Genomic DNA, 17,857 nt, shown 5'->3' with positions numbered 1-17,857 from the left:
AGGATGAGATAGGAATTCCATTGTCAATTAATAGACTGTCAACCAATTGCGGTCACGTTGTCATACTGCGTCACACGGTTGCTGGGCTAATCGTCAGGGTATTAGTCGAGAAACGTACCTATTTTCCTCAAAAGTACGTAATATCATGATTCCAAAGCTATATGATATTACGGAGAACAAGTTAATTATCTCACATCTTGGAAGATAGTTGCATTTTGTACTTCTTTTTGACGAAATTCCTGCTAATGTTGGGTTTTTGAGCTAGCGCCCAATTAACTCCCGTTCACTCTTTGAAGGAGAACTCTCCTTGTCCCAGAATGCACCACGCGGCCCATTGACGATGCATGGGCAACGAACACATTGTGCGTTCATACGGTTTTCCATCTCCTCAAACATGTCTCTGCTTGAATGCTCTAACGTCGGAGATTTCCGAGGTCCGAGTGGTTAAATAAAATCGTATTTATAATTAAACCAAGATGGACCACAGCCTGTCGTTTCAAACGGGAACAAATGACTGTAGTGGGCAGAACAAGCAAGGTGGTAGACAGAGCCAAGCACGAGCTAGAGAGATTATATTGGCGCGTTCTAGCACGTAGTTGCATATTACCATTAAGGAACGCCTACTCTGTAAAGTGCACTGCAATAACTCAATTCGCCTTCGTACTCCTAATCAACGCGATTTTTACAACTTTGGCAGAGGGCAAAGTCTACAAAACTTAGTCCACTCTGTTCGTAACATATTCTAATTTTGGGAACAGAAAACTGTATTGAGATCAAATGTTTAGTCGATGAGAAAATGTGCAGAATCTCGGCCAAAATCCATCGATTTCCATCTTCTCCCACTGCGGGCCACTGGGCTTCCTCTCACTACCAAATTTGGCGTTTCCACTCACTACCAAATATGGTAGTGGAAACGCCAAGCGGATGCTTCACATTTACACATCCGGTAGAATATCTGTCTCATTGTTCTATCTGTGGCTCAATGGTTCCCAGTTCCCAGTTGTTTCGAACGCGACATGTCTCAAGTGTGTGTTTAAGATCCAACCGGTGATGTCACGCATCTAAATTTACATTTGTGTAAACGGTGTAACAACAGTGTGGGGTAAGATCCGAAGTGAATACACATGAATAAATATATTATTTGACAAGCAGTTTACTGTTTAGAACGATGTAAAAGGAGCTAGCTACTGTACTTGGCGTGTAATAGATTGACCGTTAGCTAGCCAGTTCCTAGCTAGTCAGCAGTCAGTCCAAAGAACACTCTTAGTCATTCAGTAGCTAGCTAGATAGATACTGCTTGGTCACTAGCCTTTTTCACTTTCTGTTCAGTGTCTGTCTGCCAGCCCCCTCCCCAGTGGTGGAAAAAGTACTCAATTGTCATACTTTAGTAAAGATACCTTAATAGAAAATTACTCAATTAAAAGTGAAAGTCACCCAGTAAAATACCACTTGAGTAAAGGTCTAAAACTATTTGGTTAAAAATATACCTAAGTATTAAAAGTAATTTGAATTTCTAAAATATCCTTAAGTATTAAAAGTATAAACCATTTCAAATTCCTTATACTAAGCAAAGCAGACAACACCATTAAAAAAAACATACATTATTTAGTGAGTCTGCCAGATCCGAGGCAGTAGGGATGACCAGGGAGGTTCTTTTGATAAGTGTGAATTGGACCATTTCCTGTCAAAATGTAACGAGTACTTTTGGGTGTCAGGCAAAATGTATGGAGTACAAAGTACATTATTTTCTTTAGGAATATAGTGAAGTAAATGTAAATGTTGCCAAAACTTTAAATAGTAAAGTACAGATACCCCCAAAAAATGACTTAAGTAGTACTTTAAAGTATTTAACTTAAGGACTTTACACCACTGCCCCTCCCTGTCTCTCCTAGCTCTCTCTCTCTCCCTCTCACCCCTCTCTTTCTCTCTCGCTCTCTCTGTGTCTGGCTGCCTCTCCCTGTCTCTCCTAGCTCTCTCTCTCCCCCTCTCACCCCTCTTTCTCTCTCCCCCTCTCTGTGTCTGGCTGCCCCTCCCTGTCTCTCCTAGCTCTCTCTCTCTCCCCGTCTCACCCCTCTCTTTCTCTCTCGCTCTCTCTGTGTCTGACTGCCCCTCCCTGTCTCTCCTAGCTCTCTCTCTCTCTCCCCCTCTCACCCCTCTCTTTCTCTCTCCCCCTCTCACCCCTCTTTCTCTCTCGCTCTCTCTGTGTCTGGCTGCCCCTCCCTGTCTCTCCTAGCTCTCTCTCTCACCCCTCTCTTTCTCTCTCTGTCTGGCTGCCTGTCCGTGTCTCTTCTAACAAACCTATTCCACCACTGTTTTACAGCAGAGGAGAATCATCATGAAGACTCTGCTGGTGTTTGACTTTGACGACACCTTGGTGGATGACAACAGTGACACCTGGGTCATTCAGTGTATCCCGGACCAATGCCTGCCAGACCTGGTCAAGAACTCCTACCAGAAGGGACGCTGGACAGAGTACATGGGCAGAGTCATGTCCTATATAGGAGACCAGGACATCAGCCCCGATACAATCCGAAGTGTGATGGAGACAATACCGTTTACAGATGGAATGATTGAACTGTTGACGTTCATTGTGAGTAACAAGAACGACATTGACTGCATCATCATCTCAGATTCAAACACCGTGTTCATCGACTGGATACTGCAAGTGGCTGGGGTTCAAGCCGCGGTCGACCAAGTCTTCACCAACCCGGCTACGTTTGACAAGCGTGGATACATGGAGATAGAATGCTACCATTCTCACCAGTGTAGCCAGTGCCCTGTCAATCTGTGTAAGAGGAAAGTGCTGGCTGATTTCCTAGCAGGGCAGTTGAAAGGAGGGGTAGACTATCAGAGAACTTTCTATGTAGGGGACGGAGGGAACGACCTTTGCCCTTCCAACAGTCTAAGGGAAGGAGATGTGGTGTTCCCTAGAAAGGGGTACACCTTGGAGAGGCTGCTCTCTAGACAGAGTGCACAACAAGGAGAGGGGTCATCCAACCCAAGAGTCATAGGATGGACAAGTGGAAAAGAGATCCTGATGGAACTGAAAGCATGTGTTCCCCTGTAGGGATAGTGTACAGCTCTTTCTCATACTAAAATAAGTGTACTTGCAACGATAAAAAGTATACCAAATGCTTGAGAGGGAAGGATTGTGATTGTGTCTTTGTCCTGTTTTGAAAAGTTTTTGAAAATTCTGTTTTAAATCTGTGGGACTGTATCACATCACTTTCTCAGGTTCAGATGCAAATTAATGTACATCTTTGTTTTTGTCTTTAGCAAATGTAGAGAGAAACAGAACCCAGGAGACAGAAAAGGAAAAAACGAATCACACCTGTAAATTACATGTTATAACTGTTTATAATCAAATCTATATTCTAGGATCTACAGTCAATAAAATACATTGGCATCACTTTTACTAGGGCACTATCTATGTGAAAAATGTATTACCAGTCCAGTGTATTAACAGTCCAGTGTATTACCAGTGCAATTATTTGTTGTCTCTACTAGGCTCTATTCTGAGTGTTATGATATAAATGGACGGTTTCTGCTTCAGCAGTGCGGTTTCGTGGACCGTGACCCCGTCTCCCTGCCTCCCAAGATACCCCTCTGTCTGTCCCTTGTTTGTGTCAATACGCTGATAGTAGGACGAGGCGCGGTGAATGTGATTGGTCGAACGCTGCTATTTGCGGCTGGTAAGATTATCAGAGGCGCTGCTGTCTGCGGCGGAGATGCTCTGTCACAACAGCTGAGCGCCTGCCGCGTCAACATAAATAGATAACGAAACTAAAAAGCGGCATGTCCGTTATTTTATAAAAGGACTGTCCGGGGTTTATTCAATTGGTTGGTTTCCAAGGGAATTGCGTATAAATAAGGATCTACAACAGATGGCGTGTGATGCCTTTTGACCCGCTCCAAACACAGAATGCTTTAACAACAGGATAATAAACCACGTCGAGCAGGTAGATATGTGGCTATTGTTCAGTGAACTGTGTTAATGATCTTCACTCGGGACTATTTAGATTGAATAGTATTCTGTCAAGTATATGTAGGCCTATGTGAATGCATTACATTGGGTTTTAAATAAGACTACTAATAGATTACATGATCAAATACTCTCTGGATCCATTGTAAATCCATGCTTACTATCTGTGCTCAGTAAATCGTTTTTTGCAAGGTGTTGCTGCTTACAGTATTGCAAAATGTTCATTATGCAATGTTTTCTGTTTTAGCAATAAACCCAATTTGATTCTATCACGCTTCATTCATTTAAATGTCATGTTGAAACTAATTCCCATTGCGGTTTGCATTCTACAGACCATAGCCTGTCTTAACGTCAGTATAACCAGATGTGTAAAGGGACAGGGAAGTCCAACGTCATATGTTCTGTATTACTCATGTATAATGCATGGATGTGCCAAGTCAATGGCATACATTTTTAAAGGGTACATTAAGATATTTAATGTCTCGTGTTTCAGGAACACAATGTCATCTAAGGGACAGGAGTCGCCGGAATCCTCGTACACCTATGATTTCTGTGACCTAACCCATCCCACGGAGGTTCTAGAAGCCCTCAGAGAATACTACACAGAAGGCTTGTTCACTGACATAGCTCTACAGTGCTCTACAGGGGAGGTCTTCCACTGCCATAAAGTGGCTCTATGCTCCCGTAGTTCCTACTTCAGAGCCATGTTCACAGCAGATATGAAAGAGCGGTCCCACAGTGTCGTCAGACTGCCTGGGGTAGATGTGGAGGTGCTGACGACTCTGATGGACTATGTATACACCTCCAAGGTAGGGTACACCTCTGAGACCATTTATGAGTGACTGTCCATTATATAAATGTACAGTCGTGGCCAAAAGTTTTGAGAATGACACAATATTAATTTCCACAAAGTCTGCTGCCTCAGTATCTTTAGATATTTTTGTCAGATGTTACTATGGAATACTGAAGTATAGTTACAAGCATTTCATAAGTGTCAAAGGCTTTTATTGACAATTAAATGAAGTTGATGCAAAGAGTCAATATTTGCAGTGTTGACCCTTATTTTTCAAGACCTCTGCAATCCACCCTGGCATGCTGTCAATTAACTTCTGGGCCACATCCTGACTGATGGCAGCCCATTCTTGCTTATCACTTTTGCCTCATGGCAAGATGCTCCATCATGCTGGAAAAGGTATTGTTTGTCACCAAACTGTTCCTGGATGGTTGGGAGAAGTTGCTCTCGGAGGATGTGTTGGTACCATTCTTTATTCATGGCTGTGTTCTTAGGCAAAATTGTGAGTGAGCCCACTCCCTTGGCTGAGAAGCAATCCCACACATGAATGTTCTCAGGATGCTTTACTGTTGGCATGACACAGGACTGATGGTAGCGCTCACCTTGTCTCCCCCGGGACAAGCTGTTTCCGGATGCCCCAAACAATCGGAAAGGGGATTCATCAGAGAAAATGACTTTACCCCAGTCCTCAGCAGTCCAATCCCTGTATCTTTTGCAGAATATCAGTCTGTCCCTGATGTTTTTCCTGCAGAGAAGTGGCTTCTTTGCTGCCCTTCTTGACACCAGGCCATCCTCCAAAAGTCTTCACCTCACTGTGCGTGCAGATGCACAATGCACAATGCCTGCTGCCATTCCTGAGCAAGCTCTGTACTGGTGGTGCCCTGATCCCGCAGCTGAATCAACTTTAGGAGACGGTCCTGGCGCTTGCTGGACTTTCTTGGACGCCCTGAAGGCTTTTTCACAACAATTGAACCGCTCTCCTTGAAGTTCTTGATGATCCGATAAATGGTTTATTTAGGTGCAATCTTACTGGCAGCAATATCCTTGCCCGTGAAGCTCTTTTTGTGCAAAGCAATGATGATGGCACGTGTTTCCTTGCAGGTAACCATGGGTGACAGAGGAAGAACAATGATTCCAAGCACCACACTCCTTTTGAAGCTTCCAGTCTGTTATTCGAACTCAATCAGCATGACAGAGTGATCTCCAGCCTTGTCCTCGTTAACACTCACACCTGTGTTAACGAGATAATCACTGACATGATGTCAGCCGGTCCTTTTGTGGCAGGGCTGAAATGCAGTGGAAATGTTTTTGGGGGATTCAGTTCATTTGCATGGCAAAGAGGGACTTTGCAATTAATTGCAATTCATCTGATCACTCTTCATAACATTCTGGAGTATATGCAAATTGCCATCATACAACCTTAGGCAGCAGACTTTGTGAAAATTAAAATTTGTGTCGTTCTCAAAACTTTTGGCCATGACTGTAGTAGCCTAATATTAAAAAATGTTTTTTATTTTTTTATTTCTATTTAAGCATTATTTAAGTAGGCAAGTCAGTTAAGAACAAATTCTTATTTACAATGACGGGATTTTCGTCTGTTAAAATAATCTTTATCAATGATGAAACATATGAATAACATTCCACCCACGAGGCCAAAGAGGACACTTTTTGTCATTGACTGCAGGAAAGAGCTATATAATACCCTACATGATCAAAAGTATGTGGACACCCGCTCGTCCAACATCTCATTCTTAAATCACCGGCATTAATATGGAGTTGGTCATCCCCTTTGCTGCTATAACAGCCTCCTCTCTTCTGGGAAGGCTTTCCACTCTGTTGGAACATTGCATCCATTCAGCCACAAGAGCATTAGTGAGGACGGGCACTGATGTTGGGCGATTAGGCCTGGCTCGCAGTCGGCATTCCAATTCATCCCAAAGGTGTTCGATGGGGTTGAGGTCAGGGCTCTGTGCAGGCCAGTCAAGTTTTTCCACACTTATCTCGACAAACCATTTCTGTATGGACCTTGCTTTGTGCACGGGAGCATTGTCATAATGAAACAGGAAAGGGCCTTCACCAAAACTGTTGCCAAAAAACTTGGGAGTACATAGTCATCTAGAATGTCATTGCGTGCTGTAGTGTTAAGATTTCCCGTCACTGGAACTAAGGTCTCTAGCCCGACCCATGAAAAGCAGCCCCAGACCATTATTCCTGCTCCACCAAACAGTTGGCACTGTGCATTGGGGCAGTTGGCGTTCTCTTGGCATCCGCCAAACCCAGATTCGACCATTGGACTGCCAGGTGGTGAAGTGTGATTCATCACTCCAGAATAAGCATTTCCAAAGAGTCCAATGGTGGCGAGCTTTACACCACTCCAGCCAACGCTTGGCATTGCGCATGGTGATCTTAGGCTTGTGTGCGGCTGCTCTGCCATGGAAACCCATTTCACGAAGCTCCCGACGAACAGTTATTGTGCTGACGTTGCTTCCAGAGGCAGTTTGGAAATCTGTAGTGAGTGTTGCAACCGAGGACAGATGATTTTTACACGCTTCAGCCCTCAGCGGTCCTGTTCTGTGAGCTTGTGTGGCCTACCACTTCGCGGCTCAGCCGTTGTTGTTCCTAGACGTTTACACTTCACAATAACAGCACTGACAGTTTACCGGGGCAGAAATTTGACAAACTGACTTGTTGGAAAGGTGGCATCCTATGACAGTGCCACGTTGAAAGTCACTGAGCGCTTCAGTAAGGCCATTCTACTGCCAATGTCTCGATTTTGTACACCTGTCAGCAATGGGTGTGGCTGAAATAGCCGAATCCACAAATTTGAAGGGGTGTTCACATACTTTTGTATATATAGTGTAGGTTATTTCCTGCGTCCCAAATGGCAGCCTATTCCCAGACAGTGCAATATGGGCCCTGTGGGCGCTGGTCAAAAGTAGTGCAGAATAGGGTGCTATTTGGGACGCAACTCTAAACTCTCTCCCTCCCAGGCCTCCATTACCCAGTGGAATGTAGAGTCTCTGCTGGAGGCTGCAGACCTGCTGCAGTTCGGAGCCGTGAAAACGGCCTGTGAGAACTTCCTGGTTCGTCTCCTCGACGTCGACAACTGTCTGGGCATGCTCAGTTTCGCCCAGCTCCATGTGTGTCTGTCCCTGGAGAAGGAGGCACGCAGGGTCCTGCTCTGCCGCTTCCACGAGGTATAGGTTCAGGGTCAGGTTTTGGATTATTCCTACATTGTGGTACATATACAGAAACAAACAACAAATATGATGTAATTCAATATATATATGTAACGGTCCTGACCTGTTTTATGTTGTTTTTGTATGTGTTTAGGTCAGGGCATGTGTTTTGGGTGGGCAGTCTATGTTATCTGTTTCTATGTTGGTTTTGGTTGCCTGGTATGGCTCTTAATTAGAGGCAGGTGTTTTGCGTTCTCCTCTAATTAAGAGTCATATTTAGGTAGGGTGTTCTCACTGTTTGTTTGTGGGTGATTGTCTCCTGTTTCTGTGTCAATGTTACACCATACGGGATTGTTTCGGTTTGTTCGTGCGTTTATGTAGTCTGTTCCTGTGTCAGCGTGCTTCGTGTATTTGTAAGTTCGTTTGTTCAGGTCTGTCTACATCGTTTTGTTATTTTGTTAGTTATATCAAGTATAGTTCGTTCTCGTCTTTGTCTGTTTTGTTTATTTAATAAATCATCATGTATTCACAACCCGCTGCGCCTTGGCTCATCACTACTCCACCTCTTCTTATGAAGAGAGAGAGGAACACCGTTACAGAATCACCCACCATTCCAGAGCCAAGCAGCGGAGTAAATGGAGTAAGGGACAGGAAAAGAAGGAGCAATGGACATGGGACGATATATTGGACGGAAAGGGTTGCTACACATGGGAGGAGATCCTGGCTGGTAGGGATCGCCTCCCATGGGAACAGCTGGAGGCACTGAGGAGAGCAGAGGCTACCGGAGAGAGGAACCGGAGCTATGAGGGAACGCGTCTGGCACGGAAGCCCAAAAAGCCCGTAAGTAACACCCAAAAATTTCTTGGGGGGGGCTAAGAGGTAGTGGGCCAAGGGCAGGTAGGAGACCTGCGCCCACTTCCCAGGCTTACCGTGGAGAGCGGGAGTACGGGCAGGCGCCGTGTTACACAGTAGAGCGCACGGTGTCTCCTGTACGAGTGCATAGCCCAGTGCGGGTTATTCCACCTCCCCGCACTGGTAGGGCTAGATTGGGTATTGAGCCAGGTGTCATGAGGCCGGCTCAACGCGTCTGGTCTCCAGTGCGTCTCCTCGGGCCAGCATACATGGCACCGGCCTTACGCATGGTTTCCCCGGTTCGCCTACATAGGCCGGTGCGGGTTATTCCACCTCCCCGCACTGGTCGGGCGACCGGGAGCATTCAACCAGGTAAGGTTGGGCAGGCTCAATGCTCAAGAGTGCCAGTACGCCTCCAAGGTCCGGTATTTCCGGCACCACCTCCCCGCCCCAGCCTAGTACCTACAGTGCCTACACTACGCACTAGGCTATCAGTGCGTCTCCTGAGCCCAGTTCCTCCTCCACGCACTCTCTCTGTAGTGTGTGTATCCAGTTCGGTGCCTCCAGTTCCGGCACCACGCACTAAGCCTCCTGTGCGTCTCCAGAGCCCTGAACACACTGTATCTTCTCCCCCTACTAATCCTGATGTGCTTGTCCTCAGCCCGGTGTCACCAGTGCCGGTACCTCGCATCAGGGATAGAGTAGGCTTTGAGAGTACAGTGTGCCCTGTCCCTGCTCCCCGCACTAGTAGGAAGGTGCTTATCCTTAGCACGGTGCCTCCAGTTCCGGCACCACGCACCAGGTCTACAGTGCGCCGTATCCGGCCAGAGCCATCCGTCTCCCCAGCGCCATCTGAGCCATCCGTCTCCCCAGCGCCATCTGAGCCATCCGTCTCCCCAGCGCCATCTGAGTCATCCGTCTCCCCAGCGCCATCTGAGCCATCCGTCTCCCCAGCTCCGTCTGAGCCATCCGTCTGCCATGAGCCTGCAAAGCCGCCCGTCTGCCATGAGCCTGCAAAGCCGCCCGTCTGCCATGAGCCTACAGAGCCGTCCGCCAGACAGGAGCCGCTAGAGCCGTCCGCCAGACAGGAGCCGCTAGAGCCGTCCGCCAGACAGGATCCGCCAGAGCCGCCAACCAGACAGGATCCGCCAGAGCCGCCAACCAGACAGGATCTGCCAGAGCCGCCAACCAGACAGGATCTGCCAGAGCCGCCAACCAGACAGGATCTGCCAGAGCCGCCAACCAGACAGGATCTGCCAGAGCCGCCAACCAGACAGGATCTGCCAGAGCCGCCAACCAGACAGGATCTGCCAGAGCCGCCAACCAGACAGGATCTGCCAGAGCCGTCAGAGAGCCATGAGCGTCGAGAGCCGTCAGCCCGCCATGAGCGTCGAGAGCCGTCAGCCCGCCATGAGCGTCGAGAGCCGTCAGCCCGCCATGAGCGTCGAGAGCCGTCAGCCCGCCATGAGCGTCGAGAGCCGTCAGCCCGCCATGAGCGTCGAGAGCCGTCAGCCCGCCATGAGCGTCGAGAGCCGTCAGCCCGCCATGAGCGTCGAGAGCCGTCAGCCCGCCATGAGCGTCGAGAGCCGTCAGCCCGCCATGAGCGTCGAGAACCGTCAGCCCGCCATGAGCGTCGAGAGCCGTCAGCCCGCCATGAGCGTCGAGAGCCGTCAGCCCGCCATGAGCGTCGAGAGCCGTCAGCCCGCCATGAGCGTCGAGAGCCGTCAGCCTGCATAGACCTGCCAGAGTCCCTCAGCCAGGATCTGCCAGAGTATATCAGCCGGGACCTGCCCCTTGTCCCGGTGTTGCCCCTTGTCCCGGTGCTGCCCCTTGTCCCGGTGCTGCCCCTTGTCCCGGTGCTGCCCCTTGTCCCGGTGCTGCCCCTTGTCCCGGTGCTGCCCCTTGTCCCGGTGCTGCCCCTTGTCCCGGTGCTGGTCTTTATCCCGGTGCTGCCCCTTATCCCGGTGCTGCCCCTTGTCCCGGTGCTGCCCCTTGTCCCGGTGCTGCCCCTTGTCCCGGTGCTGCCCCTTGTCCCGGTGCTGCCCCTTGTCCCGGTGCTGCCCCTTCTCCTGGTGCTGGCCGTTTATTTAGGGGATGTGAGTTTTAGGGTGGTCATTGGGAGGGGTAGACAGAAGCGTTGGGTGACTATGGTGGTGTGGGGACAGCGTCCAGAGCCGGAGCCACCACCGTGGTCAACTGCCCACCCAGACCCTCCCCTGGACTTTGTGCTGGTGCGCCCGGCGTTCGCACCTTGAGGGGGGGGTTCTGTAACGGTCCTGAACTGTTTTATGTTGTTTTTGTATGTGTTTAGGTCAGGGCATGTGTTTTGGGTGGGCAGTCTATGTTATCTGTTTCTATGTTGGTTTTGGTTGCCTGGTATGGCTCTTAATTAGAGGCAGGTGTTTTGCGTTCTCCTCTAATTAAGAGTCATATTTAGGTAGGGTGTTCTCACTGTTTGTTTGTGGGTGATTGTCTCCTGTTTCTGTGTCAATGTTACACCATACGGGATTGTTTCGGTTTGTTCGTGCGTTTATGTAGTCTGTTCCTGTGTCAGCGTGCTTCGTGTATTTGTAAGTTCGTTTGTTCAGGTCTGTCTACATCGTTTTGTTATTTTGTTAGTTATATCAAGTATAGTTCGTTTTCGTCTTTGTCTGTTTTGTTTATTTAATAAATCATCATGTATTCACAACCCGCTGCGCCTTGGCTCATCACTACTCCACCTCTTCTTATGAAGAGAGAGAGGAACGCCGTTACTATATATAAAAACTCATCAGACATGTATTCTACTAAATCAATAGATGGGTTTATTAAATGTCTTTAGTGATTTGAGAGTGTCGTTTTCTCAGGTGGTGAGAGAGGAGGAGTTCCAGGAGCTGGGGGTGGAGAAGGTGAGGAGCCTCCTGCAGGAGGAGAACCTGGCGGAGGTGTTGAAAGAGGCGGTGCTGGTGGAGGGGGTGGTGAGGTGGCTGGCCCACGATACTCTTGCCCGCAGGGGACACTTCCAGGAGCTTCTTCACTCCGCCCACTTAGACCTGAAGGAAGAGTACCTCAGGACTGCCTTGGAGCTTCATAGAGAGTGTCTGGAGACTGGCGCTGAAGACATCCACTCTCTATTTGTCCAAGCTCTGAAGACTGCTTTTCATATCAATAAAAGCCCTCCGGAACACTGCAGAAGGAGCAGGAGACTGACCTCCAGGATGTTTGTGATAGGAGGGTACCACTGGCACCCTCTGTCTGAGGTCCAGACCTGGGACCCGGTCACGGACCAGTGGCAGCAGGGGGAGGATATGCCAGACCACACCAGGGAGAGTTATGGAGTTTCCCTCCTGGGCTCCAACATCTACATTAGCGGCGGCTACCGGACAGACACTACAGAGGCTCTAGATACAGTGTGGGTTTACAGCAGTGATGCTGATAAGTGGACACAGGGGCAGCCCATGCTGACAGCGAGGTACTACCACTGCTCTGTGGCTCTGCATGGGTGTGTCTACGTCATAGGAGGGTACAGAGGAGGGGCGCCCATGGGGGAAACGGAATTCTATGACCCCCTGAAAAGGAAGTGGATTCCCGTAGCTAATATGGTACAAGGTAGGTTGGCCTATGAAGGTTTGGAATATGACACAGTTGTGTAACTTGACAGTTGATTTTTTGTTGTAAGTTTTGTCATATAGTAAATGTATTTGTTTACTGCTGGAGTTTCATGGTAGTTAAGGTTGGAAGCCTTTTAGTGACAATTCTTTCCTTCCTTCCTTCCTTCCTTCCTTCTCTTGTCACAGGTGTGGGGAACGCTACGGCCTGTGTTCTGAGAAACACAATATATGTGGCAGGCGGTCACTATGGTCACAAGGGAAGCTGCACCTATGATAAGATTCAGACCTACAGGGCAGACGTCAATGAATGGAGCATAACAACGACCTGTCCTCATCCAGGTACCACAACACAACTCAGTTATATCATCCCTGGTTCTATAGAGCTACAGAGAGATACACTCAGTTATATCAGCCCTGGTTCTATAGAGCTACAGAGAGATACACTCAGTTATATCAGCCCTGGTTCTATAGAGCTACAGAGAGATACACTCTGTTATATCATCCCTGGTTCTATAGAGCTACAGAGAGATACACTCTGTTATATCATCCCTGGTTCTATAGAGCTACAGAGAGATCCACTCTGTTATATCAGCCCTGGTTCTATAGAGCTACAGAGAGATACACTCTGTAATATCAGCCCTGGTTCTATAGAGCTACAGAGAGATACACTCTGTTATATCAGCCCTGGTTCTATAGAGCTACAGAGAGATACACTCAGTTATATCATCCCTGGTTCTATAGAGCTACAGACAGATACACTGTTATATCAGCCCTGGTTCTATAGAGCTACAGAGAGATACACTCTGTTATATCAGCCCTGGTTCTATAGAGCTACAGAGAGATAAACTCTGTTATATCAGCCCTGGTTCTATAGAGCTACAGAGAGATCCACTCTGTTATATCAGCCCTGGTTCTATAGAGCTACAGAGAGATACACTCGGTTATATCATCCCTGGTTCTATAGAGCTACAGAGAGATAAACTCTGTTATATCAGCCCTGGTTCTATAGAGCTACAGAGAGATACACTCTGTTATATCAGCCCTGGTTCTATAGAGTTACAGAGAGATACACTCTGTTAAATCAGCCCTGGTTCTATAGAGCTACAGAGACATACACTCTGTTATATCAGCCCTGGTTCTATAGAGCTACAGAGAGATACACTGTTATATCAGCCCTGGTTCTATAGAGCTACAGAGAGATAAACTGTTATATCAGCCCTGGTTCTATAGAGCTACAGAGAGATACACTCTGTTATATCATCCCTGGTTCTATAGAGCTACAGACAGATACACTGTTATATCAGCCCTGGTTCTATAGAGCTACAGAGAGATACACTCTGTTATATCAGCCCTGGTTCTATAGAGCTACAGAGAGATACACTCTGTTATATCAGCCCTGGTTCTATAGAGCTACAGAGAGATACACTCTGTTATATCAGCCCTGGTTCTATAGAGCTACAGAGAGATAAACTCTGTTATATCAGCCCTGGTTCTATAGAGCTACAGAGAGATAAACTCTGTTATATCAGCCCTGGTTCTATGGAGCTACAGAGAGATACACTCTGTTATATCAGCCCTGGTTCTATAGAGCTACAGAGAGATAAACTGTTATATCAGCCCTGGTTCTATAGAGCTACAGAGAGATAAACTGTTATATCAGCCCTGGTTCTATGGAGCTACAGAGAGATAAACTCTGTTATATCAGCCCTGGTTCTATAGAGCTACAGAGAGATAAACTGTTATATCAGCCCTGGTTCTATGGAGCTACAGAGAGATAAACTGTTATATCAGCCCTGGTTCTATAGAGCTACAGAGAGATACACTCTGTTATATCAGCCCTGGCTCTATGGAGCTACAGAGAGAAAATGGGACAGTGCATTAAAATCCAAAGGTTCTGGTGCGGCTCAACCACACGAGGAACTCTGTTAATAACTAACTTACCCCCGGCTTGAAGGAATTATGAAAAACAAATAGTTATGGTGTAGTGCAGCATTCAAATTTTACACAAATATGAATGCAGAGATGTCTACTCTCTTGAAGCAAAACACACACCATGTAAAGTGATGCACATAAGTAGTAGTCATCCTTCCTGTATTTGAGCAAAGATCATTTATTTGACCTCTGTGCATCAGAACTAAATCCATGAATGAATCTGTCTTGACCGTCCCTTAGAGTACGGCCTGTGCCTGGTGTCACTGCATCCCAAGCTGTACCTGGTGGGTGGTCAGACCACCATCACAGACTGTTACGAACCGGACAGAGATGAGTGGCGCCAGCTGGCCAGGACCAATGAGAGGAGGATGGAGTGTGGCGCCGTGGCCATGAACGAGTCCCTGTACGTCACCGGGGGCTACTCCTACTCCAAGGGCACCTACCTGCAGAGCGTGGAGAGGTACGACCCCGAACAGGACACCTGGGAGATCGTGGGGAATTTACCTGGAGCGGCGCGGTCACATGGATGTGTCTGTGTTTACGGTGTTTAGAGAGAGAGAGATAGAGATAGAGAGAGAGATAGAGATAGAGAGAGAGATAGAGAGAGAGATAGAGAGAGAGAGAGAGATAGATAGAGAGATAGAGAGAGATAGAGATAGATAGAGAGATAGAGAGAGAGATAGAGATAGATAGAGAGATAGAGAGAGATAGAGATAGAGAGATAGATAGAGAGATAGAGAGATAGAGAGATAGAGAGAGATAGAGAGAGAGAGAGAGAGAGAGAGAGAGAGCGTTCCAGGTTTTCAGTAATGCAGTTGTGGGTGTGTGTGTTTATAGTGTTTAGAGGCAGAGTGGGGGTCTTTATTGCTGTTGTGCTGCGCTGCACATCTCAGAAAATAGTTTTGGTAAACTATATATTGTATTCCTGTTGTTTAACACGTACCCAGGCGTTGTGAGATCGTGTGACTGCATTTGAAACAACCTGGAACGTGTCCTTTGTTACTGCTCCATTCAGAGGACTTTTTCAGACAACTGATCACATCTGATCTACCTCATCCTGTTGTCCTACTATAGACACGTGAATATTTATTGTGTCCGATTAAGAGATTTTTTGGGCGTGAAATGTTCCCCTATGCTTGAAGTGGGGGCCTGAGTGAAAAAGTTTAGGAACCCCTGAATTAGATAACTAACGGTGTGTTGTTTACAATGATTTGTTTGTTTTATACATTGCATTGTAAAACTTTTGATTGTGAAAATAATTTATATTTTTTTTACTTGATTTAGCCATTTTGAATGGCAGCAGCTGACACACATTGCAAAGCACCACTAGGGGATTTATACTAAAATATTTCTTAATATTTATTTTATTTATTTGAACAGGAAAAAAGAGGAGTTGATACCATACAAATGAATGTACAACTTTGCATAGTTTTCTATCTTTTAAATATAATTTTAAAAGAATCACCGGCAGTAGCCTTTCCTGCAGGACAATGACCAAATCGACCTCTAGTAACGACTGTTGGAAGGAGAGGACCAAGGTGCAGCGTGGTACGTGTCCATATTTATTAAATGAACACTGAAATAACAAAAATAACGACCAAAACATAGAATGCCCACCCCAACTCAGGCCCTGACCAAACCAAAATAGAGACATAACAAAGGAACTAAGGCCAGGGTGTGACACCTCTAGTGGCCTCGTGGGTGGAATGTTATTAAGATTTTTCACCATTTCAGAATTAATAAACCTTTTTTGTGGGGTGAGAGGCGCATAAAATCTGTTTTTATATGTCAAATGGCTTGGTTATATTTCAGTCTAATGTAATGTATATGAAGTGTAATATTGGGATGCAAATTCAAAATGTAATACATTTCAACTTTATATCTGACATGATACAGGTGTCTTTTTTGTTAAGCCCAGAACCATGTGTGTATTTTTGAAGTACAAAACCTCAGCTACATTGGGAAGAACAACCCAGGCAGATGAAGATACACTCTGCTTGTTAGGGCTGTCGCTTTCCTCATCCTCGGATGAGGTGAGGAGAGAAGGATCTTCAGACCAAAATGCGGGTTCAGGGAAATAAGCCATCTTTTATTTATTAATAACGATAAACTGATGATGATGGCAACACGAAAACAAACACTTTAACAAACTTACAAAATAACAAAACGACGTAGAACGGAACCTGAACATAAACTCACATCACTAAACGTAAACTCACGGACAGGAACGTTACATCAAAACACACGAACAGCCAAACAGTCCCGAATGTGAAAATACATCGACAACGACGAAGACATCACAGGAGACAATCACCCACGAACAAACAGTGAGAACGCCCTACCTAAATATGACTCTTAATTAGAGGAAAACGCAAACCACCTGCCTCTAATCAAGAGCCATACCAGGTAACCCAAAACCAACATAGAAACAGATAACATAGACTGCCCACCCAAAACACATGCCCTGACCATAAACACATAAAAAACAACATAAAACAGGTCAGGACTGTTACAGAACCCCCCCCTCAAGGTGCGAACGCCGGGCGCACCAGCACAAAGTCCAGGGGAGGGTCTGGGTGGGCAGTTGACCACGGTGGTGGTTCCGGCTCAGGACGCTGTCCCCACACCACCATAGTCACTCCCCTCTTCTGTCTACCCCTTCCACTGACCACCCTAAAACTACCTTCCCCTAAATAAACAGCCAGCACCGGGACAAGGGGCAGCACCGGGACAAGGGGTAGCACCGGGACAAGGGGCAGCACCGGAACAAGGGGCAGCACCAGGATAAGGACCAGCACCGGAATAAGGGGCAGCACCGGGACAAGGGGCAGCACCGGGACAAGGGGCAGCACCGGGACAAGGGGCAGCACCGGGACAAGGGGCAGCACCGGGACAAGGGGCAGCACCGGGACAAGGGGCAGCACCGGGACAAGGGGCAGCACCGGGACAAGGGGCAGCACCGGGACAAGGGGCAGCACCGGGACAAGGGGCAGATCCCGGCTGAAGGACTCTGGCAGGTCCTGGCTGAGGGACTCTGGCAGGTCTTGTTTGGACGGCTCTGGCAGGTCCTGGCTGGACGGCTCTGGCAGGTCCTGGCTGGACGGCTCTGGCAGGTCCTGGCTGGACGGCTCTGGCAGGTCCTGGCTGGACGGCTCTGGCAGGTCCTGGCTGGACGGCTCTGGCAGGTCCAGGCTGGACGGCTCTGGCTCAGGCAGATCCTGTCTGGTTGGCGGCTCTGGCAGATCCTGTCTAGTTGGCGGCTCTGGCAGATCCTGTCTAGTTGGCGGCTCTGGCAGATCCTGTCTAGTTGGCGGCTCTGGCAGATCCTGTCTAGTTGGCGGCTCTGGCAGATCCTGTCTAGTTGGCGGCTCTGGCAGATCCTGTCTGGTTGGCGGCTCTGGCAGATCCTGTCTGGCGGGCGGCTCTAGCGGCTCCTGTCTGGCGGACGGCTCTGTAGGCTCATGGCAGACGGGCGGCTTTGCAGGCTCATGACAGACGGGCGGCTTTGCAGGCTCATGGCAGACGGATG

At 47.7% G+C, this 17,857-nt stretch overlaps 2 protein-coding genes across 3 annotated transcripts; both read left to right on the top strand.

The window, feature by feature from the left end:
- The first annotated feature begins 940 nt into the window (after positions 1-940).
- phospho2 (phosphatase, orphan 2) lies at positions 941-4,251 on the top strand. 2 transcript variants are annotated; one of them, XM_055913738.1, is made up of 2 exons: positions 941-1,102; positions 2,324-4,251. In XM_055913738.1, exon 2 carries the CDS (start codon positions 2,336-2,338, stop codon positions 3,065-3,067), a length of 732 nt encoding a protein of 243 aa, XP_055769713.1. In that variant the 5' UTR covers positions 941-1,102; positions 2,324-2,335; the 3' UTR covers positions 3,068-4,251. The 2 variants fall into 2 exon arrangements, with proteins under 2 accessions (XP_055769713.1, XP_055769712.1); XM_055913737.1 differs by having other exon boundaries at positions 946-1,102; positions 2,321-4,251.
- Positions 3,871-16,222, top strand: LOC129845810 (kelch-like protein 23). The gene is made up of 6 exons (XM_055913731.1): positions 3,871-3,959; positions 4,476-4,791; positions 7,766-7,972; positions 11,653-12,394; positions 12,583-12,735; positions 14,569-16,222. Exons 2-6 carry the CDS (start codon positions 4,483-4,485, stop codon positions 14,877-14,879), a joined length of 1,722 nt encoding a protein of 573 aa, XP_055769706.1. The 5' UTR covers positions 3,871-3,959; positions 4,476-4,482; the 3' UTR covers positions 14,880-16,222.
- Positions 16,223-17,857: the final 1,635 nt, after the last annotated feature.

Source organism: Salvelinus fontinalis, unplaced genomic scaffold (genome assembly GCF_029448725.1).
Source record: "Salvelinus fontinalis isolate EN_2023a unplaced genomic scaffold, ASM2944872v1 scaffold_0374, whole genome shotgun sequence".
NCBI lineage: Eukaryota > Metazoa > Chordata > Actinopteri > Salmoniformes > Salmonidae > Salvelinus > Salvelinus fontinalis.
The sequence above is the reverse complement of the archived record's forward strand: the minus strand, read 5'-3'. Positions and strand labels throughout refer to the sequence as shown.